The sequence below is a fragment of the Clinocottus analis genome, unplaced genomic scaffold (genome assembly GCF_023055335.1).
Source record: "Clinocottus analis isolate CAN_PGR_092001 unplaced genomic scaffold, fCliAna1.0.p SCAF_7, whole genome shotgun sequence".
Taxonomy (NCBI): Eukaryota; Metazoa; Chordata; class Actinopteri; order Perciformes; family Cottidae; genus Clinocottus; species Clinocottus analis.
The window spans coordinates 7,265,267-7,290,134 of NW_027176229.1; the positions used below are offsets into that span (position 1 = coordinate 7,265,267).

Genomic DNA, 24,868 nt, shown 5'->3' on the forward strand with positions numbered 1-24,868 from the left:
CGATTGGTCGCTTCTTTTACTCTAAACCAATCGGTATTCAGGGATTAAGCCTTCTTTAAAACATGCATATGCATGCGCGCATCCTGCTCCGTGATTGGACTCTACAATAATTTAAGAAACGCCCAGTACACGTGCTTTTTCCTCTCCTCCCATTCTTTAGTGCAAAGGGTGACTGTTGTGCTGGAGCTTTGACAGTCAATAGATCCTAATATTTTACAGAGAAATATAACAAACCATGATCTGATATCCAAGCAAATACTTACATCCACAAAACACTGAAATCATCTGGTAATTAATTTATTGCAACGGTTAAGATCGCAGTCTAAAATGTACAGACGTAACCCCATTTTTTTCCAGTTCGTTTTTAATCGGCCCCAGCCGTGTTGTCACATAGCTAAGAATAGATCAACTACACGTTGTATTCCCTGATTGCTTTGCAGCTGCACTGAGCTCCACGCCCATCCACCCAGAGCACACTGGAGCCTGATTATACCTCAGCATGGAGATCTGTACAGATAAAAGAAAGGCTGACTGTGAGCTCAGGTGTGGAATATTTACTACATGCACTGCTTTAGGCACCTCTGTTAGTGCTGATGTTCCCCTTTTGCAATGCACTCTGTACACACAGTGAGTCATTGCAAAATGTAATTATTCTTTTTCTTTATCGGTTATGCTGCATTACACATTGAGGGATATTTTTAACCAAATAATTGTACCCATTACAAAACCAGTTCTTTTGAAGCACCTCTAACGTTCTGTATTAAAAAATGTCTCCTTGTGGATCAATTTGAGAGCGCAGCAGTATTAGTTTGATTGTAAAGCTTAACAGTGCCACTGACCTATTTAACAAGAGGGAAAATACAAGGTGGCACGTAAAAGTGTAATTCATGTCCACAATGCAGACTCACCTGTGCACCAGTGTCCATTTGTTATCTATCTTCTGGAGACAAGAAATGGCCTGACGAGTGTCAGCATCCATGCGCACCACTCACTTTGTCAGTAATGGATTGGAAAACAGGTGGAGCTATCAAGATTTAGGGAGAACTGAACCTACAACCCGTTTTGTTAAGATCTTGATAACTGCTGCTCTAAATTTGTGACTTGGAATTTAAAATTGTTTGCAGAGAAACATTAATAGGTCAGAATTTTGGACAAAGAACAAAGAAATTAAAACACTATTATTCAATGATACTGTCTTTCTTTGCGGCACACGGACAAATGTCCTTTAAATTAATAATAGATTTAAGAGCAAGTTATCTTTATGCTGGCCTCAACAGCCTGCTGAAGTAGTATATTACCAAACTGCAAGTGCCTTTGTTAGTCCAGTGGCCAGTGCCCTCTGCTGTTTCCTTGGCAGAACAGTTAGATTGTCCCTCTAAAAAGCTGCAGCCAAACCAGTAATTTCCTGATCATACACCTGGACTTTTTATAAGAACCACTGCAGGACAAATACTTCACAAAAAGCCTTTTCACTCTCTTTGGTTCCTATAATTGGAGTCACTGATTTACAGTTAATAAAATGGAGCAGGTCAGTGACCCACTAAGAGACAGCACCAATTTGGTTTTAATCGTTGAGTGTGAGCAGAGTGCATTGGGTGAGTAGACAAATTTAAATTGATATAATACTTTGAATATTGCATCTTGAAGTTGGACAATACAATTTTTCATGCAAAATGCAATCAAGCCTGACACACTAAGATGACATCTATACTGCACACATTCTCAATTGTGTTATAAAGACATACAATTTTCCATATGCAAGCAATACCGTTTTGTTAGAAACTGCATTGTCTCGTCAGCCTGCAACTCCTCAGAAACACAGTACACAATAGCATTCACATCTTGTAAACTATATACATCCTTTCATACAGTTTTCATACAACACAATCAGTTTCAAATGCTGTCAGAATTTGTCAGCTGTTCAGTCGTTTTTGCTTTCTTTGACCCCTCTGTGCAGTGCTTCTTCTTTCTCTTCTCTTTATTCGTCTGCCCTTCCTCTTGTCTGAATTGGTGCCTATTGTAAAAAAAAGTCACATTTTCATGCTAAGACCATTGCAATATATCTGAGCTGGAAATTAAACATTATGTCTGCTATACGCTATCAAATGATTCATTGTGTGATCTCACCTGGACTGCCAGCGTCGGCCACTGTTCCACACTCTACCAAAGGAGGGAAGCCAGTTGGCATCTGTGTGCGAGCTGTGATCAAAGTTGGCGCCCACTCTGTTTGGTGGAAGTTTCTTTAGCTTCTCTTGCTCTTCTGCCAAAGTACATAAGGTTTTTTGAATTATCCACCAATATTTTCAAGAGTTTTATGAATGTATTCTTAAGTGTGCATGGACATAATCTTTGTATCATTAAAACAGACCAAGAATAAGATCAGAAACCAATATGTTGATCCTGTTTAACTGCCGTTATTTTTTACAAACGGTACAGCAACAATAGCAAAAAAAGAAGAACATCTTCAAGCATGTGAAGGCACAAAAAAAAACGCAGAACACAAGACTATAAATCACCGCTCTCTGGTTTCCACAAGCAATATGACTGCAACCAATACAACACAATTGCTCGTTGGAACTATCAAGGCCATAACATATATTTAGGCAAACTGCTTCACTAACAATACATTTAAATAGCACACTTTACAATATATATGCGTATGCATGAGTGTTTCCTACTCTGTTTAAGAAACCCTTGGAGCGATGGGCCGATCTCCGGATGTGCTGCAGCTGTGGAGGTCCCCTCCCGAGGATCCTCCTGAAGCCAAGGAGGTACGGCTCCTACGGCATACAGAGGCTTATGCTTATTCTTTATAAATCACACGCAACAGCTAAACTGAGCTCGAAATTAGGAGACACATAACCCAAAATATTTTCATGAACAGAAAAATACATTGACCAAACCCAGCAAAACCGGACAAGAGACTGATCTGGAAAACAGATGGAATTAACTTTTAGAGCTAAACGAAATCAAATGTTGTAGAGATTTTTCCAATATGACAAAATCACACCTCACTTCACCGGAAATTATCATCACACAGCAAAGGCCATGTATTTAAACCGCTGTCTGGTAACAACATTGATAATTGGATTGTAAAATACTATATCAATGTGCAAGAAAAGTAAAAGTATAAGAGTATTGTTGGCGTTTCTGAAAATACTTGACCGTTAAATAAATTCATGCATCACTGTACCTGTATGTACATTTCCACTGTTTGAGTCCTGTAACAAGAGAAACCAAGTGATCAACTGAGGTGGTCGCATTTGTGTGGAAAAAAAAGTACAAAAATAATTCATAAAGTATAACACTTAAATGAGAGCTGTCCATCTACCTGGTAGCCTATAAAAGTCAGGCCGTGTCCTGTTGCAGCGTGCGGTGCTTTGACCTTTGACTGGACAAAGCTGCTCCCCGCCTGATGGTCTGATCCCCGAAGTGTAAATTGAGAGCTGCTCCCCAGACAACAAAAGTAACTTAAAGTGCTGTCAATGATGATACAATGCAAAAAGGTCAGAATGGTGTCGGTGGACGCAGTATTACCTGACAGCCTCCTCAGCAGACGTGTCTGTGCCGTTGGGTCCATTGAACTCTGGTTCTGCGTCGCGCTGATATTGTTTCAGGAAAAGCCAACAGTGGTTCATAGAGGAAGTCTGAGCACTAATCATGATTCATCTAAACTTTCATCATCACAATCTTCACAAAATACTTTGGCCACAATGGTAACTTAAAGCTTTTCATATTGTGTTAATATAACCCAATGAGGAAAGTTTCTTTCTTTCTAACCACCAAATACAAGATTTCACCAGTCACAGTGTTAAGAGTTAAACAGGACTTCCAGAGGATCATTGGTCAACTAGTTTGTCAGTTACAATAATTTAGTCATTTCCCATATTAGATGTCACTGAAAATCATGTCATCATAACAACAACTGGAAGGCCACAGTGATGGATACTGCCACTGCATCCTTGGAAAACAAACCTCTAAAAGAGACTGAAAGACCTCTTGACGGTGCTTTTCTTGGGCCCGGATGTCATCAGCTTGCTACAGCCATAAAGAGAGAAACAAGACAAACAACTAATTACTAGAAGCAGATTTCAAGTTGGGTTCCAATAACATTTGAACACTTTTCTAGCCACAGCATAAATGATTGATTTTGCATTACCCGTTTTAGGAATTCATCCTCCTTCTCCACAAATGATTCTAATGCTTTCTCCACCTCAGCTTTAAACCTAAATAAAAAAGAAACACCTTCAATCAATATTGTATTTTCCAAACAAACTTCAGTAAAATTGATTTTTGGCAAACCAAACCAACCTGTCAATTTCCTCCTCCGTGATTATGACCTTGTCTCTAAACTTGGGGTCCGCCTTATTCTCCCACCAAAACTTGTGAGCGTTCTTCCTGTGTTCTGGGCTAAAACCAACAAAAAAATACAGTTCACCACAAATACTCATACACGAACAAAAGCATGTCCGTAAAATTAAATCAAGTTTTAATTAATTTAAACTTTTTAAACTGTTATGTTGAACCTTTTTATTACTATTATTATTATTTGTATTTACAAATATGCAACCTATATAAATGAGGCAGTGTCCTGCTGAGCTTTCCCAATATTTGTATTGGATGTGTGAAACAACTTCTATCATGCTTCTGCTACTGAGGATACTATTGAGACCCCTGGGTCGTGGTAAATTTAAACATCTAAATTAAAAAAAAACTTAGAAAATCCAACCTACGTGGCCATGTGTTCCAACAAGCCTCCATACAGCACAGTCATGTTCCCGTCGGTAACGTTTCTGTCAACGTCGCGCCCACAGCAGTAGCACCAGAACGTCTTCTTGTGCTCGGTGCGATCAAATTTTTCTACTTGGGGTTTCTTTAGTGTCCGGCGAGCTTCTTTCACCTTGAAAACAACAGATACAACGAATACAGGAAACATACAAGTTACACCCTTAACTTAAACTGATTTTGTTCGCCAACACAAGTTGCTAACCATAACAAATTAAAGCTAGAAATCGGTGTCAGTCAAAATGTGGCACACGGAGCTTTTGGATAGTGATGGCGGTTCGCAGCTAACGCGTTAGCTTCAGGGTTGATATTAACTAGTACGTTATTAATAAATACATGTGAGCACGGACACTAACCTTGTTACAGCGTTATATATCCGTAGCAATCAATTCACAATTACCTAACGACTCACCTTTTCTAAGAATTTAAGAAGAACCACTCTGAGTCTGCTCTGGTGGTTTTTCCCAAATATGTGACCCTTCCCAGTGAATGTTGTTTGCCTACATATTGAACAATAATATGCTCCCATTTAGACAGTTAGTAAAATCCCTACAATATATTTTAGCTGAATCGCGACACTTCTTTCACAATCCGTGATCTGAGACAAAACAAAACAGAAGAGAGCGATCACTCGTAATATGCTACAGGAAGCAGTGCAGTCTCGATATGTCCCCCGGATGCAGACCGGATGTGGTACTGTCGTTAAATTGTTCCGACTCTCGTGCTAAACAGTTGACTTGGCTGCGTTCGAGGGATAATTGGAAAAATAGATGATTTTAATAGAAATACCTACAATCCAATGTTAATTTAATAACAATGTCGTCAGTTGTGTATTTGAGAGAGTTCATTAAGGAGCGACTGACTGCTGCTGCTGAGGAAATATTCGGAGTTTTTGAAAAAGCTATCGTGGAGTATGAGGAAGAGATCGACCGTCAGCGCAGACTACTAGATAACGTTTGGAAACCCATGTTACGCGAGACAGGTGTGTAACGTTGAAACATAATTGTTTTAATAACACAAAACAGTAATCATATTTACATATACGTCCAATTGTTTTTGATACACAGGGAGACATTTTCTACTAAGATGGCATTGTAGTATATAGGTCTGTACATCCTCAATTTAGAATCAAATTGATCTATTGGTTGATACGTTTCATTACTTTTATTCGACTGATTATTTTATCAAAAGTGACTTACAATAAGTGCACTTAATCGTGTGGGTGACATCCATAAAACTGTAAGAATCATGCAGGTACATATTTATTATGTGGGCCTTACGGGCAAACGTGCAGTCTGAACAGATGGTTTTTCAGAATCTTTTTGTTTTGTTTTTGCATAACATTAGTAATCTGCTTATGTCACTTGTCTCTCTAGAGTTTCAACAACAAAATGTCTGTAAGGTGCAGGAGGTTCTCTGTGAGCAGCAGCTCTGTATTCAGGAGAGGAGCGCCAGTCTGGACCAAGCGGACCCAGACCCTCCACAGATTAAAGAGGAACAGGAGGAACTCTGCACCAGTCAGGAGGGAGAGCAGCTTCAACTTATGTCTTCAATGGCTATTTATGAAAACAGTGACCCTGGTGAAGGTCAGAGTCTGTACTTGAATCCTGATGACCGTCTAAATGCAGCAGAAAAACAGTCGGAAGTCAACATAATTAAACAGTCTGTGGTATTAGAACCAAACTGTGACAGGCAGATCCTCTATCTAGCTCACCTGGAAGGAGGCAAGCATGAAGAAAAAAACATAAATAACTGTAATACGCACACAGGTACAAAGTCTTTAAAATGTGACACTTGTGGGAAAGCTTTTAAGTGCATGTCAAAATTGCATAGACACCAGGGTGTCCATACAGGTGAGAAGCCGTATAATTGTAGCATCTGTGGAAAAAGATTCAAGCAGGCATCAGTGTTACAAACTCATGTAAGAGTTCATACAGGTGAGAAGCCGTACACTTGCAAAACATGTGGGAAAGGTTTCAGGTGGACTAATTGCTTAACACTCCACTTGAGAACTCACTCAGGTGAGAAACCATACACTTGCAAAACATGTGGGAGAAATTTTCGATCTAGTAGTAACTTGAAAGACCACATGAAAACTCACACATGAGAAAAGCTGCAACACAGCAGCAAAAAGGTTTTAGGTGTAATCAAACCCATATAGGATAACGTGTTTTTACTTGTAAAACATATGGAACAGCTTTTGTCAGTCCAGTAGATCTTCTCTGGCTATATTTATGTTGTAATAAATGTATACACTCAAGTAAGAATACCTGGGGCTCATTGAGTTATTCCAATATAAGTCTCTTACAACACTCATGAAGAGCCAAGATCAGAAAGGAGGCAAACTTGAAGATTCAGGATTAACTAGAAATACAGAGCTCAAGCTAAAAATAAAAAAGGCATCCCAAAAGCAGACATCACAGTAGAGATGTAAACAATGTGTATAACCATACTGTGTCATCAATTAACCCTAATACACACACAGTTAAAGGTTTTAGCATTTCCCTTAGAGGATAAATAAAGTAATTATGTATAAAATGTAGAAAACATTTTAAGTATCAGTCAACACTTGACAGAATCCATACAGATGAAAAGCCATAGTCTTGTAACACGTGTGGGAAAAGATTAAGTAGGATATCAACATTGACCACTGATGAGAACACACACAGTTGAGAGACCATATTCCTGAGTCACATGTGGAGAACACTTTTGTATTTGTATGTAAAAAATAAAATCCTATAAAGAAGAGATCACAAACTATTGGAATAATGATTTTTTATTCCAATAATAATGCAATGAAGTTTTGTTATTTAATGTTTTATTTTATTTTAAATGATTGTCTTTTAAAAACTTCGAAGACAATAGATGTGCAGAAAGAGAAAAACAACTTTACAAAGCAAAAAGAAAAGAAACAACTCTCTCCCCTGCCGGACTTTTGATAGTGTGACACCCAGCGGAAGTAAACAATACAAGCGCGTGTGCCGTTAGCTGCTCAATTACCTGGAAAACGATATTGTAGTCGTTGTAGAGGTTAAACAACAATGTCGTCAGTTGAGTATTTGAGAAAGTTTGTCAAGAAGCGACTCTCTGCCGCTGCTGAGGAAATATTCAGACCTTTTGAAAAAACTATCTTTGAGTACCAGGAAGAGGTTGACCGAGAGCGCAGACTGTTGGACATCGTTTGGAAACCTGAAATAAAGCTACACAGAATAGGTGTGTGAAATGTAATAATTTTAATTCCACTAAAGAGAGGAATTGTATTTCATGTACATATTAATACCTCAGTCTTGTGGATTCATGCAGATGGTAGACAGCAGATGAGAACAGATGAGGCAGCCAGAGAATACCCTTCACGGTACACTGGCCGTCCAAAATTAAAATAGTTCAACTTTTTGCCAGGATGGAATAAGATATATTTAGTCGTCTATTTCATGTCTACGGTTTAATTTAATTACTCACGGAATGTTACCATTATATAGCCATAACATTGTGCTTGTTTTACACATGAATGCAAACTTAAGCAACTCTCTCTAGTGTGAAGTAATAATATTGAAAAAGTTAAAATATTTTATTCATTATGATGTTGGAATTCTGGGTTCTGGGTTCACCCAATTGTGACATCCTGTCCTCGTCCACTGTCGGGATAGCCGGTGTGCTGAATGCCTAGTTTCATGTGAATGTACTGTTGGAATTGTATTCTCTATTATCACAGTAATACATAATGCCTTTTGTTCTCTGTCCCTCCAGAGCTCCCACATCAACTAGTCTGTAAGGAGGAGGAGGAGGAGGTCCTCTGTGAGCAGCAGCTCTGTATTCAGGAGAGGAGCTATAGTCTGGACCAAGAGGACCCACAGCCTCCACAGATTAAAGAGGAACAGGAGCAGGAGACTAAGACCTTCATGTTGACTCCTACTTGTGAAAATGAGACTCAGAGGGTGGTACAGGAAACACCTCTAGGCTACATTTCGGTTGAAAGCGCTGCAGTACCAGAACCAAACAAGCATCATGAAGCTGAGATCCAAGATCAGAAAGGGAGCAAACAAAGAGACTCTGAATCAACAAAAAATGCAGAGCCTAAACTCAAGGCATATTTGTGTAACACGTGTGGGAAAAGATTTAAGAGGACATCAACATTGAAAACTCATATGAGAATACACACAGGTGAGGGCCCATATTCTTGCATCACTTGTGGGATGATATTCAGTCAGCTGTCAACATTGATCCCTCACATAAAAAGACATATGGGACAGAAGCCATATTTGTGCAACATGTGTGGGAAAAGATTCAGCAGCACATCAACATTGAACACTCACAAAAAAGTCCATACAGGTGAGAAACCCTAATTTTGCAACACATGTGGGGAACATTTTTTTTGCACATCACAATTGTGCACTCACAAAAAGTCTTTACAGGTTAGATATGTCATATTTCATAACCATTCAGTATTTTTTTGTGTTAATTTTGTAACAGTTTTGGAATTCTCTGCAAAAAATAAAGTGGTTTATTTAATTCCCAACAAGTAAAGAGCCACATTAATGCAGTACATGTGGGAAAACATCAACCTCTCTGGATTGTTCTTTTACTAAAATGAATACACATTTGTAATGACGTCATCTTTTGATTGTATTTAAAGCATTTTCCATAAAGAAGAGTTCACAATATTTAATTTTACTTAAGTAGTAGTACATCATAGAGTGTTGTTAAATCAAGTAGTGTTTTACCTGCTTGGTATAGCATAACCCATATTGCTATCAGTAACAGTATACATTTGTGTGATTGGTTTAATTTGATATGAGACTTTGGTGCAAAAACTGTACCATGTGGAGTATACGGCATGAAGTTGTGTGGATGTACTGTTACTTTAAGTTTCTGCTATGGCTGTGTCCATGCATGCTGTACCAATATCTTCTCTAGCCTATTTGTGTTGTAATAAATGTGTATACGCAAGTAAGAATACCTGGGGCTCTTTGAGTTGACCTTACTACAAACACAGGTAAAATGTTGTGTAGCAGTGGGACAAATGTGGAAAACATTTGAAGTCCATTCAGGTAAGAAGCCATATACTGTAACACATGTGGGAAAAGATTTAGTATGACATCAACATTGAACACTCATTAAAACACACACAGGGAGAGACCATATGCTTGCATCACCTGTAGAATACACTTTTGTATCTGAATGTAAAAATAAATTCCTATAAAGAAAAGGTCACACTATCTTAGAATAATTCAGTTTTACACCATCAACAATGCAAGTAATTCTTGTTTATGAATCTGTCTTTCTGCATGTTACTGTCTTGCTATTATTGCTGTTAAGAACACTGAGATAAATTTGAAAATCTTTGAAGTCTTTGTTGCACACTGAGTTCATGGTTTACACACATGTTTTACCTGTGGAATGATTCTTCTTTTAACTGTTTACATAGAGGAAAGAGGTTATACAAGTTGACTTGCTTTACCTTGTTTTTGTGATTGGTTCAACTTGAATTGCTTTTTCAGATGTCAAATAGTGTACAGTTCAAAACTAAGACTCCATTACAAGTATGTCCCACGTTGCACGGTATTTTAATTAATACAACATCCACTTTCATGTATTAATAGGACATTCAATTCAGTGATGGGACAAATGTCAACAAAATGATACCAGACCAACTCGTTTCAGCCATGACTTGTGATAAAAAAACGTTTTCTCTTAAACGGCCAACAATTACAAGCGGAACAATTTCTTCATACATTCCACCGCCGGAACTTAGTTGTGTGACATTCACCGGAAGTGTTACACTCCGGAAGTAAACAATACAGGCACTGTAGTCGTCCCTCAGCCAATTATATAATTAGTAATTCAATAACAATGTCGTCGGTTGAGTATTTGAGAGAGTTTATCAACAAGCGACTGTCTGCTGCAGCTGAGGAAATATTTGGAGTTTTTGTCAAAAATATTGTCGAGTACCAGGAAGAGATCGACCGTCAGCGTAGACTACTGGACATCGTTTGGAAACCTGCAATTACGTTACAAAGGATAGGTTTGTTAAACTACATTGGCCCTTGAAATAACACATTAATTTGACTCGTATCATAATGGTTGAAAAAGAAACGTACTGTATTTATTTGTTCAGACGTACATTCTATCATCACAGTTGTGTCCTATTTCCTTTGTTTTCTGTCTCCCAGAGCTCCCACAGGAACATTTATGTAAGGAGAAGGAGGTTCTCTGTGAGCAGCAGCTCTGTATTCAGGAGAGGAGCTTCAGTCTGGACCAAGAGGACACAGAGCCTCCACAGATTAAAGAGGAACTCTGCACCAGTCAGGATGAAGCGCAGCTTGAGCTGAAGCAGGAGACTGAGACCTTCATGTTGACTCCTACTTATGAGGAAAGTGACCACAGTGAAGATGAGACTCTGAACTTGTGTACTGATGAAACTCAGAGGGTGGAACAGGAAAAACCTCTAAGCTGCATTTCAGTTGAAAGCACTGCAGTATCAGAACCAAACAAGGATCATGAAGCTGAACGCCAAGATCAGAAAAGAGGCAAACATGGAGGCTCTCGATCTACAAAAAATCCATATTCTAAACTAAAGATGGCACATCACGAAAGGAACAATCGAAGTAACAATGTAGATCACACCGCTATGTTAACGATTCACTGCAATACAAGCACAGGCCAACAGTTTTTGCAATGTGACACATGTGGCAATTATTTTAAGTATAAATCAGCACTAGACAGACACCTGCTAATCCATACAGGTGAGAAGCCATATTTGTGTAACACGTGTGGGAAAAGATTTAGTAGGTCATCAACATTGAACATTCATATGAGAACACACACAGGTGAGAGACCATATTCTTGCATCACCTGTGGTAAGATATTCAGTCATCCGTCAACATTGAAAGCTCATGTAAAAATACATACAGGTGAGAAGCCATATTTATGTAATACGTGTGGAAAAAGCTTCGGTTGGCCATCAGCATTGAATACTCATATGAGAATACATACAGGTGAGAAACCATATTCTTGCAATGTATGTGGGAAAAGATTCAGTTGGAGATCAAAATTGAATACTCATAAAAGGGTCCATACAGGTGAGAAACCCTATTCTTGCAACACATGTGGAGAAAGATTTTGTTGGACAACACAATTGAAAATTCACAAAAAAGTCCATACAGGTGAGAAATCATAACAGCAACACCTGTGGGAAAAATATGTTTGAACTATTTGGGAATTCTCTGCATAAAATAAATTGGTATATTTAATTCCCAACAAGCAAAGACCTACATTAATGCAGTGCATGTGGGAAAAAGTGCATCTTAAATATCATATGAGATAAAACAATCCCTAAACAGGACAAAACATCAACCCCTCTGGAGTGTTCTCTTACTTAAAGGAATACAAGTTTGCAATGATGTCATCTTTATGATTGTATGTAAAGCATTTCCCATAAAGAAGAGTTCACAATATTTGATTTTAATGAAGTAGTTTAATTTTAATGAAGTAGTTTTTTACCTGCTTTATATTGCATAACTTATATTGCTGTTAGTAACAGTATACCATTGTCTGATTGACTCAGTTGTATGATGTGACTTTGGTTAAATAACATAAGATTTATTCATATGAATGTCATCATATAAGTTTATATGATAACATTATTGTTTGGTATTTTTTTGTGAGGAGGCTCTGGGTGTTGAGGCATTAGGATAATAATGAGCATCTTTTAGATATTTCGGACTTCTAACAACATGTTTTCCTTCTTTCAAGATTGTGTGATTATATTCTGTATGGTAACAATAAACTCACACAGCATAAAGCTGTGTGAGTTTATTGTTACTTTAAGTTTTTGGTATGTCTGTGTTTATGCATTCTGTGCCAAGATCTTCTCTGGCCTATTTGTGTTGTAATAAATGTGTATACTCAAGTAAGAAAGAATAAGTGGGGCTGTTTATGTTATTGCTATATATGTCTCTTACAACACTCATGAAGCTGAGAGCGAACATCAGAAAGGAGCAAACATGGAGATTCAGGATTAAGTAGAAATGCAGAGCTCAAGCTAAAAAAAAAGGCAGCCCAATGCAGATGTCACAGTAGAGATGTAAACAAGGTGTATAACCATACCATGTCAACAATTAACCTTAACACAAGCACAGGCAAAACGTTTTAGTAGTGGGAAAAATGTGGAAAACATTTGAAGTACAGGTTAACATTGAACACTCATGAGAACACACCCAGGTTAGAGAGCATATGCTTGCATCACCTGTGGAATACACCTTTGTATCTGTATGTAAAAACAAATTCAAGAGGTCACAATATTTAAGTTAAGGAAAGGAAGTCCATACAGGTTTTGAAATATTCAGCCAGAAATCAGCATTCGGAACTCGTGGAATAATAAATACAGGTGAAAAGCCATATTTTTTCAAACGGGTGCAGCTAGACATGACTGACAACAAGGTGTTGGCCCGGCAGTAGCATAAGTATTTGGAATCAGGGGGGCTATTAAACTAAACATTGGAATACAACAATGTGAAGAGATATTAGAGAATGTTTTCACAAGTGAGAAGCAAAATACACAGACATACAATAATCATTCATAATATTTAATGCAAAACGGTTTCCCAATATTTAGGCTCTATTCAAAACTAAGACTCCATCACAAGTATTTCACAGATTGTACAGTATTTAAAATAGTACAACATCCACTTTCATGAATTACTAGGACATACAATTCAGTGACGGGACAGACGTCAACACAAATGATACTGGACCAACTGTTAAAAACGTTTTCTGTCAGCGTACAAGCGGAACAACTCGTACAAGCGGAACAAATCTTCGCACATCCCACCGCCGGAACAATGTCGTGTGACATTCACCGGAAGTGTTATATTAACCGGAAGTAAACAATACAGACACTGTAGTCGTTGCACCGCTAATTATATCATTTGTGATTCAATAACAATGTCGTCGGTTGAGTATTTGCGAGAGTTTATCAACGAGCGACTGTCTGCTGCAGCTGAGGAAATATTTGGAGTTTTTGTCAAAAATATCGTCGAGTACCAGGAAGAGATCGACCGTCAGCGTAGACTACTGGACATCGTTTGGAAACCTGCAATTAAGCTACACAGGATAGGTGGGTTAAACTATCCTGCCCTCGAGGAAATAAATTCACTTAACTTGTATAAAAGGAAGCGGGGCAATATGACCATTATATGAATAGAGCATCCCAATGCTTCAAATTCAAAACGTTCGTGGAATTTTCTGCTTAATATCTGTTTTCTTATTATCACCGGAGTGTATTATTTAGTTTTATTCTGTCCCTCCCAGAGCTTCTACAGCAACATGACTGTAAAGAGGAGGAGGAAGAGGAGGAGGAGGAAGAGGTCCTGTGTGAGCAGCAGCTCTGTATTCAGGAGAGGAGCTCCAGTCTGGACCAAGAGGACCCAGAGCCTCCACAGATTAAAGAGGAACAGGAGGAACTCTGCACCAGTCAGGGGGGAGAGCAGCTTGAACTGAAGCAGGAGACTGAGACCTTCATGTTGATTCCTACTTATGAGGAAAGTGACCTCAGTGAAGATGATACTCTGAACTTGTGTACTGATGAAACTCAGAGGGTGGAACAGGAAAAACCTCGAAGCTACATTTCAGTTGAACGCACTGCAGTATCAGAACCAAACAAGGATCATGAAGCTGAAAGCCAAGATCAGAAAAGAGGCAAACATGGAGACTCTCGATCAACAAAAAATGACCCCACTATGTCAACGATTCACTGTAATACAAGCACAGGCCAAGAGTGTTTGCAATGTGAAACATGTGGAAAAGATTTTAAGTATAAGTCAACACTGGACAGACACCTGAGAACCCATACAGGGGAGAAGCCATATTTATGTAACACATGTGGAAAAAGATTTAGTAGATCATCAACATTAAACACTCATATGAGAACACACACAGGTGAGAGACCATACTCTTGCATCACCTGTGGAATGATATTTAGTCAGACATCAACATTGAACGCTCATATAAAAATACACTCAGGTGAGAAACCGTATGCTTGCATCACCTGTGGGAAAGCGTTCAGTCGGACGTCACGGTTAAGTGCTCACTTACGAACCCATACAGGTGAAAAACCGTTTTCTTGCAAAATCTGTGGGAAAAAATTCGGTCGAAAATCAGTATTGATCTCTCACGTAAGAAGCCATACAGGTGAGAAACCCTATGCTTGCAACATCTGTGGGAAAAGATTCAGTTGGACAACACTGTTGAAGGCTCATTCAAGAGTCCATACAGGTGAGAAACCCTATTCTTGCAACACATGTGGGGAAAGATTTTGTTGGACATCACAATTGAGGGTTCACAAAAAAGTCCATACAGGTGAGAATTCATAACAGCAACAACTGTGGAAAAATGTTTGAATTCTCTGCATAAAATAAAGTGGTATATTTAATTCCCAAAAGCGAAGAGCCGCATTAATGCAGTACATGTGGGACAAGTTTATCTTATAAAACAATCAATAAACAGTACAAAACAACAACCCCTCTGGACTGTTCTCTTAATAAAATGAATACATTTTTGCAATGATATCATCTACATAATTGTATACAAAGAGGTCACAATATAGCATAAGTCTTAGCAACCGTTAGCAGCAGTATACAATTTTGTTATTGGTTCAGTTTGATATGAAATTACTTTGGTGGAAAAACTAAAAATTAATACAAATGAATGCCATCATGTAAGTTTATATGATCATATTAATCTGTCTGGTGTTTCGAAAGTCCATTGTCGGTCACACTCTACATGCGTTATGTGAGGAGGCTCTGGGTGTTGAGGCATTAAGATAATAAGATTACCTTTAAGATATTTCTGACTCCCGACAAAATATTTTGCTCCCTCCAAGATAGTGTGATTATATTCTGTATGATGTGGGGTACACAGCTGTATGCATTTCTTGTTACTTTAAGTTTTGGGTATGGCTGGGTGAATGCATTCTGTTTTTAGATCTTCTCTGGCCTATTTGTATTGTAATAAATGTGTATACTCAAGTTAGAATACCTGGGTCTCCTTGAGTTATTCCTATAAGCACTCATAAAGTTGAGAGACTCACTATGACTCACTATGTTTATTTTTTACCAAAACATTCCCAATGGATTTTTTAATATTCATTAAATAAATAATATATCTAGCTATTTACAGCTAGTAATAAAACTATTACAACAATTTTAATATAATAAAGGATTTAGATTCTAAGAACTGTACAAATAATTATGTTTTCTTTTTTTTAATAAACCTTTTCAACCCATGTTTATGTAATTTCTTGCTATCATCTGTCTTGCAAAATTGTATCTATTACCCCAGTTATTAGTTGTAGCGTCATCTTTAGTGCACATACATGAGATCTAATCATTTAACTCTTGGCAAAACAGTAAATATGTATATTTGCCAAAACCTTTTAACATATGTTCTACATCACTGGTTTGACGTTTATCAGATGATATGCTTGCATTTCATCTGTATTTGCATGAATGAGGTTTTAATACATATTCTGTCTACATAGATGTGGTTAACTATGTAAAAAATTAACTATTTTCCTGAGAGGAAAAAATACATGGTACACACGCAGAAGAAAACGGAACGGAAAGCCAGCTCATGTACACTGTCGGAGCTTCACAGTGTGACATCCAGCGGAAGTAAACAATACAGGCGCTGCCTTTCCTCTCCATTAGCTTATGTTGTATGAAGTATGAATGCACTGCATTAGCTGGAAGACGATACTGTAGTCGTGCTGCTCGTCGTTCATTTGAAAATAGCAACAATGTCTTCCGTTGAATATCTGAGAGTTTTAATCAACGAGCGACTCACTGCCGCTGCGGAGGAAATATTCGGACTTTTAAAGACAACTATTGTCGAGTACGAGGAGGAGATCGACCGTCAGCGCGGATTGTTGGATAATATTTGGAAACCCGAATTGAAGTTACACAGAATAAGTGTGTAAAACGTATTCTTTGAAATACAAACTCTTTATTTCGCCACACGTTTGTGTTGGTCCATTACTGACCCAAATCGGGCACAGAAGACACCTTTTACATCAACCATATTCGTCAGATTTATTGTCATAAAACATCCACACAAGACAAAACAAAATATTAATCTGAGAGGCAACGAGGTCAGCCGTCTCCCACATCAGAGGCCTCTCTCTTCGGCTGCTGGCACAGGAGCTTTAAAGCGTTTCCTTTCCAATCCAGGTGCAACTCGTTTAGCGACGTAGTACTAATGGACAGAGCTTATAGAGGGGGAAGAAAGGGACAACAGCGCAGGAACATATACAGGCCAACAATAGGTGTAGGGATTATAGGACCCTAATGGTTTTAATACATAACAGTACTTGTACTTATATTTGCTCAGATGTCAGTTATTCTATCACACTATGTGTTTTGCTCTCTGTCCTGCCCAGAGCTCCCACAGCAACGTGTCTGTGAGGAAGAGGAGGAGGAGGTTCCCTGTGAGCAGCAGCTTCTCTCTGAGCAGCAGCTCTGTATTCAGGAGAAGAGCTCCAGTCTGGACCAAGAGGACCCAGAGCCTCCACAAATTAAAGAGGAACAGGAGGAATTCTGCACCAGTCAGGAGGAAAAGCAGCTTGCGCTGAAGCAGGAGACTGAGGCCTTCATGTTGACTCCTACTTATGAGGAAAGGGACCACAGTGAAGATCAGTATCTGTACTTCGATCCTGATGACACAGTCATACCAGGTATAGGCTCTGTGGTACCAGAGTCATACAAGGACCACCAACTCCTCTCTTACATCTCTCATGTGGCTGAGAGCCCAGATCAGACAGGATCAACTATAAACGCAGAGCTCAAACAAAGACATCACAAAAGCACATCTCTCAGTAACAATACAAAGAACTCTAACTTGTTGAATATTCCGCCTTTCAAATGTGTCACATGTGGCAAGGCTTTTCAGTTTAAGTCAAATTTGTATGCGCACAATAAAATCCACACAGATGAGAGGCCCCATTCTTGCAACGTCTGTGGAAAGAAATTCAGACAGACGTCAGTGTTGAAAGCTCATACAAGAATCCACACAGGGGAGAAGCCGTACTCTTGCCAAACATGTGGAAAAGATTTCAGATTTAATTGTGGCTTGTTAGTTCACATGAGAACACACACAGGGGAGAAGCCCTTTACTTGCAAAACATGTGGCAGAGCTTTCAGGTTTGGTGGTAATTTGAAAGTCCACATTAGAAGAGCCCACACTGGTGAGAAACCATATCCCTGCCACACTTGTGGAATGCGATTCTTCGGAGTGATTGAATTGACAAGGCATGAAAGAATGCATAAAGACAAATAGTCTGTGTTAATAATTACTGTGTTTTCAATTTTTTTTTCCAAATTGTTCTAAAAGCTTTGCTGCACATTGAGTTCATAGTTCATACAAATGTTTGACCTGCTAAATGAATACCAATTAAAAAATATATTTTAATACTCAAATGCATGGATTTTGATTTGTGATATTTAGGCTGAGAACCCTCGTACTGTTGTTGGGTCACTTATGTTGTTATCTTGTCGAAAAGTCTTTTTTTTTACTTGCTGGTCTTCCCAACTTGATGAATTGGAATTTTTTTATACAAGCAGCTAGAACCCATGTGTTAGAAGTGCATACCATCACTAAAGGAACATGGGCAAGAACATGCTGTTATTTGATCTCCAGTTTATATTCTAAAAATAAGTTTAAGAATACCAACTCATTCTGAAGTCAAAGCCTTAAGCAACATATGTTAATCGGGGCTGCAGATGTGTGTGACTGACCTCAAAGGTCAAAGTGATCTTAATGAATATAGAGTTTTTTCAGAGTGTGAGTGTCAATGGTTGTCTGTCTGCCGCTATGTGTCAGCCCTGTGATAGCAGTAATGAATACAATGATCAGTGTCCAATTGAAAGAAGCCGATCATACGTTATAATAATTAATTGTCATATATTTATGAACATTTAAATGCAGGGATTAAAGGGGAGGATAACACATGCACTGTCGGAACATTATTGTGTAACATCCAGCAGAAGTAGACAAAATAAGAGCATGTAGCATTAACCCTACCTCTACATATTAAGTTAACGTCAGCTGGAAACGACATTGTAGTATCGTGTAAGTACATCTATTTAATTTCTTACTTAGCAACAATGTCGTCGGTTGAGTGTTTCAGAGAGTTTATCAACGAGCGAACATTTGCTGCAGCTGAAGAAATCATTGCCGTTATTGTAAAAACTATCTTCGAGTACCAGGAAGAGGTTGACCGTCAGCGCAGACTGCTGGATGTCGTTTGGAAACCTACAATAAAGCTCCACAGGATAGGTTTGTAAAATAAGTATTTTAATAGTGCATACAATTTTTTCTGGTACTAATATACTCACATTTGTTTGTTTACCTTACCTTTACCATTACAATTGTACTCTGTATTCAGGAGAGGAGCTCCAGTCTGGACCAAGAGGACACAAAGCCTCCACAGATTAAAGAGGAACAGGAGGAACTCTGCACCAGTCAGGAGGGAGAGCAAATTTGATTTAAAAAATGTGTGTTTTTAAGCCACATTACCTTGATGGATGTAATTATTTTGCTGATTAAGATGAGAAAACAAATCATTTCAACGTGGCGATGCAGAGAGCTTTTCATTTTTCTACAACACCACCTGCTTAAAAAGAGTTTATTTTGTCCCTCCAGTCCCAATTGGCTTTTGGGGGAATAAATATGTAATAATAACTAAAATGAGCCAAAAAAGGATTGACAGAAATATCAGTAATAATTAAGGTAGAGCATGAAGAGGAGGGTAGGGGAGCAAGACGGATGTTTGACTTTTTTTGAGAGGCAATGGTTAATACAATGGATTAATATAATATATAACAGAAAGAAAAAGGATGGCGTAGTAACGGACTAGTTCCAGCAGGGGGCAGCAATGAAACACAGAAGATGCCATTACACCCCAAAGAAGAAATAGAAGAAGAAAGGAAAAAGTAAACAATACAGCCGCTATTCTTAGCTCGAGGGATGTATGGTATTATCCGATATATTTCAGTTGTAGTGTAGTCGTGTGAAATTAACCAACAATGTACAAAGTTGAGTGCATGAGAAAGTTTGTCAACGAGCGACTGACTGCTGCTGCTGAAGAAATATTCGGAGTTTTTGAAAAAGCGATGGTCGAGTACAAAGAAGAGATCGACCGTCAGCGCACACTGTTGGACATCGTTTTCAAACCTGAACTAAAGTTACACAGGATAGGTGTTGTTTTTTGTAATAACACAAAAATATTAACAAATGTTTAAATGCTCCATGTCTGCATTTTCCAGTTACCATCACAGTAATGTCATACTTCTGTTGTTTTCTGTCCCTCCAGAGCTCCCACAGCAACAGGTCTGTAAGGAGGAGGAGGAGGAGGAGGTCCTCTGTGAGCAGCAGCTCTGTATTCAGGAGAGGAGCTCCAGTCTGGACCAAGAGGACCCAGAGCCTCCACAGATTAAAGAGGAACAGGAGGAACTCTGCACCAGTCAGGGGGGAGAGCAGCTTGAACTGAAGCAGGAGACTGAGACCTTCATGTTGATTCCTACTTATGAGGGAAATGACCTCAGTGAACCAGAACCAACAGTTGACCACGAGCTCCTCTCTTACATCTCTCATGTACCTGAGAGCCCAGATCAGGAAGGAAACGAGCATGAAAACTTGGAATCAACCAGAAATGCAGAGCAAAATCCAAAGAATCAACATCAGCAAAGCATACATTATATTAACAAAGTACATAACCCTGAAATGTCAATTGACTATAATACTCACACAAGTAAAAAGATTGTCCAATGTCTCATGTGTAACAAAACGTTTAAGTTTAAGTCACATTTGCGGAGACATCTGATAGTACACACAGGTGAAAGGTCTCATTTTAAAAAGTCTTTAAAATGTGACATATGTGGGAAAGGTTTTATCTATCAGTCAAGCTTACTCATGCACCTGAGAACTCACTCAGGTGAGAAACCGTTTTCTTGCAACACCTGCGGTAAAAGATTCAGTCAGAAATCTTCTCTGAAATCCCATGGAAGAGTTCATACAGGTGAGAAACCATATTCTTGCAAAACATGTGGGAAAGGATTCACTCAGACATCAGCATTGAACGCTCATGTAACAATCCACACAGGCGAGAAGCCATTTTCTTGCGAAATATGTGGGAAAGATTTCAGACTTAGTGGTGACTTGGCCGTCCACATGAGAATCCACACGGGGGAAAAGCCATTTACTTATCTCCTATGTGGGAAATTTTTCAGACATAGTAGTGACCTGGCAGTACACAGGAGGAGACCCCACAATGGTTTGAACCTGTAATTTTGCTAAATCTGCAAGAAAATTACATTTGTATGTGTCTGATCCAGAAAACATTAGTGACAGACAACAGGCACGTAGCCTTGTATTTGTCAAGTGTGTGGGAGATGATTCAGTTCTACTGCTTTATGGTTCAAAATGTATGGTCCAAACAATCAAGAGCCAGATAATTGCAGCACTTGAGGTAAGAATTTGACTCACTACTTTGATGATGAAAAAAAAAACTCCTGAGGATTAATTTACCCAGGAGAAAGTATCAAGTGAAAACCATATCTTATTAGAAAGTATCCCCGTAGTTATTTAACTACTGACATTTCTTTTGTTTGGTGTAATATTTAACAATAACTTAAGATGCATGGACCTCAAGTAGTTGGCAGTTTCATATGAAGCCTCTTAAACGTTGTTGTTACAAGAATAGTGGATCGTGGAAGAGTGGATCGTTAACTCAAATGTTAAGCCTCATTTTCTTGTATGTGTTATGTTGTGTTTTCTTATATTGGCTCAACTTCATATATGTTTTGTTTTGGGAGACTTTAGAGAGGACACACACATTGTCGATGGTGTGCTCCATGGAGTTCTGCTGTTTTTTGATCTTGTGTATTCTAACAATAAAATGTGTATGATGATGATTTAAGAATACCAGATTCAAGTTGAAGCCATTTATTTTCGTCAATGCTGCATATGTGTTTGACTGACATCAAAAGAAAAAGTAGTCTTAGTGAAAAAAAGTTACGTTAGGGTTGTGGTTTAACATGCAAGAGGTATTTTGATATTGCTGCCTGTCAGCTGAAATTGAAGTTAAAGCATGAATTGATAGCATTTAATAAGTTTAGCTTCCTCATATTTGTACAATAAGTGTTCATTCTTTTAAAGTAGTATTTATGTAGTTTGTCATAAGTTTAAACTAATGACTGATTGCTCTAAATAGAGTTTGATGGACAAAAACGTTAACTAAAAACAGCATGACCTTTGAAATAGAGGCTAATATGTAAGCAGTAATTCATTCACATATATTTAGATATTAAATAATTGTGTGGCACTGATGGGCATTTTTGCATAATGATACATTTAACGTTACTTATATATTTTGCTAATAGTACTTCCAACCTGAAATAAACTTTAGGGCAATATGATCATGAAGGATTCTAATGCTTGACATACATACATAAATACATACATGTTAAATTTCTTCAGAAAGACTGACAAGAAATACAACATTGCAATACAAGAGTATGTTATATAAAACAAATTTATTCAGAGGTATTATCAACAAAAAATAATTACATAAGCCACGTTAACTTATAATACAGAATAGTTTTGTTTTACTGTTCTCACATTTTATGGATGTAATGCTGGACGTCTTAAGTTTAATAACTAGTTGGTAATGTTGATAACTTTATTTTCACAATACTTGCGTAAATACATTTTCCACTTGCTACTTTGATTATATTCCTTTGATTAGTTTAAATACTAAAAATGCCACTGTCGCATTTGTATAAGCCACACATTAGGACAACTCGCTACAGTCATTTAAAACATGTTCATGTAAAATATCAACAGTTGTAGGCGGAACAAAAAATACATTCCGCGGTCGGAACTTAAGAGTGTGACACCCAGTAGAAGTAAGCGTGACGGGCGCTGGTCTCGGGACGGAGGTGCAGTACAACTCACGTTAATTTTAATGAAGCAACGATGTCGTCAGTCGAGTGTTTGAGAGGGTTTGTCAAGGAGCGACTCTTAGCTGCTGCTGAGGAAATTATCGGAGTTTTTGAAAAAACTATCTTTGAGTACCAGGAAGAGATTTACCGTCAGAGCAAACTGTTGAACGTCGTATGGAAACCCGAAATCAAGTTACACAGGATAGGTGAGTTCAATTTATATAATCTGTTTTAAAAAAAAGAAGCAGGGCAAAATGACAATTAGTATATGAATAGAGAATCCCAATGTTTCAAATACAAAACGTTAGTGGAATTCTCTGCTTAATATCCGTTTTCTTATTATCACTGGAGTTATTATTTATTTTTATTCTGTCCCTCCAGAGCTCCTACAGCAACATGTCTGTAAGGAGGAGGAGGTTCTCTGTGAGCAGCAGCTCTGTATTCAGGAGAGGAGCTCCAGTCTGGACCAAGAGGACCCAGAGCCTCCACAGATTAAAGAGGAACAGGAGGAACTCTGCACCAGTCAGGAGGAAGAGCAGCTTGAACTGAAGCAGGAGACTGAGACCTTCATGTTGACTCCTACTTATGAGGAAAGTGACCTCAGTGAACCAGAACCAACAGTTGTCAACCAGCCTCACATCTGTCATGCAGCTGAGAGTCCAGATCAGAAAGCAGGTGAGCTCGAAGACTCAGGATCAACTAGAGACTCCAAGCCAGAACCGAAAAAAAAGCACCACCAAAACACTGTTAACAATTCCAACATCTTGGATAGCCACAGTATTACTCACGCAGGTAAACAGACTAACAAATGCGAAACGTGTGGAAAAGAGTTTAAGTATAAGTCAGGATTGCAGAGGCACATGGGCGTCCACACAGGCGAGAAGCCCTATTCATGCGAAACATGTGGGAAAGCTTTCAGTCGTAGCACCGCCATGAAAGTTCACATGAGAATCCACACGGGTGAGAAGCCGTTTGTTTGCAAAACATGTGGGACAACTTTCCGTGAGGCGTCCATATTTAAGAGTCATATAAGAACTCACACAGGTGAGAAGCCACATTCTTGCAAAACATGTGGGAAAAGATTCAATCATTTATCATCTTTGAAGATTCATATAAGAACCCACACAGGTGAGAAGCCATATCCTTGTGAAACATGCGAGAAAAGTTTCAAATGTCGTAGTGACCTGACCGTCCACATAAGAACTCACACAGGCGTGAAACCGTACCGTTGCAAGGCCTGCGGGAAGAGATTCTGTGATATTTCCGCGTTCATAAGACACATGAGAATCCACACGGAAGATAAGCCACATCTGTGTGAAACATGTGGGAAATCCTTTATTCGGAGAGCAGAACTGAAGACTCACATCAGATCCCACACACATGAGCAGTCGTATGCTTGCGCGAGTTGTGGAAAAGATTTCACAAGAAATGTTGGCTTGTTGGCTCACATGAGAAGAGCCCACACGGGCGATGAACCGTGACTGAGCAACACGCAGAAGCTCCTGTGGAGATGCGTTTACTAGCAAGGACAATGTGGCAATATATTGTAAAGTTTTCCTTCATGTTTACTTGTATTTCTGTTTACAGTGTTTCTCTGAAACAATCTATCTCCCAAATCAATGACGTGTACAGCTGGTATTAGTGGGATCTTAACGGTGGTTGGTTTTGCCTCATGTTTATTTATGTACGTTAGGATCGCTTTTAAAGTGTTTAATAGACACTTAAAGTCAATGTACCTCGTAGTATTTTAGTTATATGAAATACTCGTGCACATCTTTGCAAAAAGGAATGACGTCACTTTTATTTTTTCCGAGATGTTCCATGAAATGTGAATGTGCCTTCTTCATGCTAATTTTATACACTTCCTCACTTATGTCTGTCCACAATTTTGGCATTTCCCTGAAATGATAATATATAATTAAATGTTACAGTTAAGCCCAAAGAATAAAATGCCAACAATTGAGTGGAACAATCCCTAATCCCCTTTTCTACTTTCAGAAATGAATAGACTGATTGTTGAGCTTTTGCCAGGATGCAACCATCCACCACTCTGCAATAAACATAATTTTAACATATGAAACTATTACTTT

At 38.5% G+C, this 24,868-nt stretch overlaps 4 protein-coding genes across 4 annotated transcripts; 3 read left to right on the forward strand and 1 right to left on the reverse strand.

Moving 5' to 3' along the window:
- Positions 1-1,541: 1,541 nt before the first annotated feature.
- On the reverse strand, positions 1,542-5,450 carry cenatac (centrosomal AT-AC splicing factor). Its single transcript, XM_068566758.1, has 11 exons — positions 5,198-5,450; positions 4,734-4,900; positions 4,312-4,410; positions 4,160-4,226; positions 3,976-4,038; positions 3,538-3,602; positions 3,332-3,446; positions 3,194-3,221; positions 2,679-2,780; positions 2,128-2,260; positions 1,542-2,014 (listed from the first exon to the last, which is right to left on the reverse strand). The coding sequence occupies exons 1-11, from the start codon at positions 5,312-5,314 to the stop codon at positions 1,894-1,896; spliced, it is 1,077 nt and encodes a 358-aa protein (XP_068422859.1). The 5' UTR covers positions 5,315-5,450; the 3' UTR covers positions 1,542-1,893.
- Positions 5,451-5,507: 57 nt separating this feature from the next.
- Positions 5,508-9,706, forward strand: LOC137779197 (zinc finger protein 853-like). Its single transcript, XM_068566756.1, has 3 exons — positions 5,508-5,767; positions 6,162-6,554; positions 8,533-9,706. Exons 1-3 carry the CDS (start codon positions 5,602-5,604, stop codon positions 9,126-9,128), a joined length of 1,155 nt encoding a protein of 384 aa, XP_068422857.1. The 5' UTR covers positions 5,508-5,601; the 3' UTR covers positions 9,129-9,706.
- Positions 9,707-10,569: 863 nt separating this feature from the next.
- On the forward strand, positions 10,570-12,556 carry LOC137779196 (zinc finger protein 732-like). Its single transcript, XM_068566755.1, has 2 exons — positions 10,570-10,807; positions 10,956-12,556. The coding sequence occupies exons 1-2, from the start codon at positions 10,636-10,638 to the stop codon at positions 11,960-11,962; spliced, it is 1,179 nt and encodes a 392-aa protein (XP_068422856.1). The 5' UTR covers positions 10,570-10,635; the 3' UTR covers positions 11,963-12,556.
- A 1,118-nt stretch (positions 12,557-13,674) lies between these two features.
- LOC137805175 (zinc finger protein 91-like) lies at positions 13,675-24,849 on the forward strand. The gene is given in 12 exon segments (XM_068604978.1): positions 13,675-13,900; positions 14,095-15,142; positions 15,144-15,176; positions 15,543-15,573; positions 16,526-16,751; positions 17,219-18,113; positions 18,658-18,670; positions 19,223-19,298; positions 19,861-20,034; positions 20,150-21,121; positions 22,754-22,984; positions 23,160-24,849. Coding segments are annotated over 12 exon segments (4,971 nt in total). The 5' UTR covers positions 13,675-13,728; the 3' UTR covers positions 24,260-24,849.
- Positions 24,850-24,868: the final 19 nt, after the last annotated feature.

Coding starts and splice junctions, on each gene's coding strand:
- cenatac (XM_068566758.1), bottom strand. CDS start 5,314: ATGGGAGCATATTATTGTTCAATATGTAGGCAAACAACATTCACTGGG. Junction 4,901..5,197: donor TTCTTAAATTCTTAGAAAAG/GTGAGTCGTTAG, acceptor GTTGTTTTCAAG/GTGAAAGAAGCTCGCCGGAC. Junction 4,411..4,733: donor TTGTTGGAACACATGGCCAC/GTAGGTTGGATT, acceptor TGTTGGTTTTAG/CCCAGAACACAGGAAGAACG.
- LOC137779197 (XM_068566756.1), top strand. CDS start 5,602: ATGTCGTCAGTTGTGTATTTGAGAGAGTTCATTAAGGAGCGACTGACT. Junction 5,768..6,161: donor ACCCATGTTACGCGAGACAG/GTGTGTAACGTT, acceptor TTGTCTCTCTAG/AGTTTCAACAACAAAATGTC. Junction 6,555..8,532: donor TAACTGTAATACGCACACAG/GTACAAAGTCTT, acceptor CTGTCCCTCCAG/AGCTCCCACATCAACTAGTC.
- LOC137779196 (XM_068566755.1), top strand. CDS start 10,636: ATGTCGTCGGTTGAGTATTTGAGAGAGTTTATCAACAAGCGACTGTCT. Junction 10,808..10,955: donor AATTACGTTACAAAGGATAG/GTTTGTTAAACT, acceptor TCTGTCTCCCAG/AGCTCCCACAGGAACATTTA.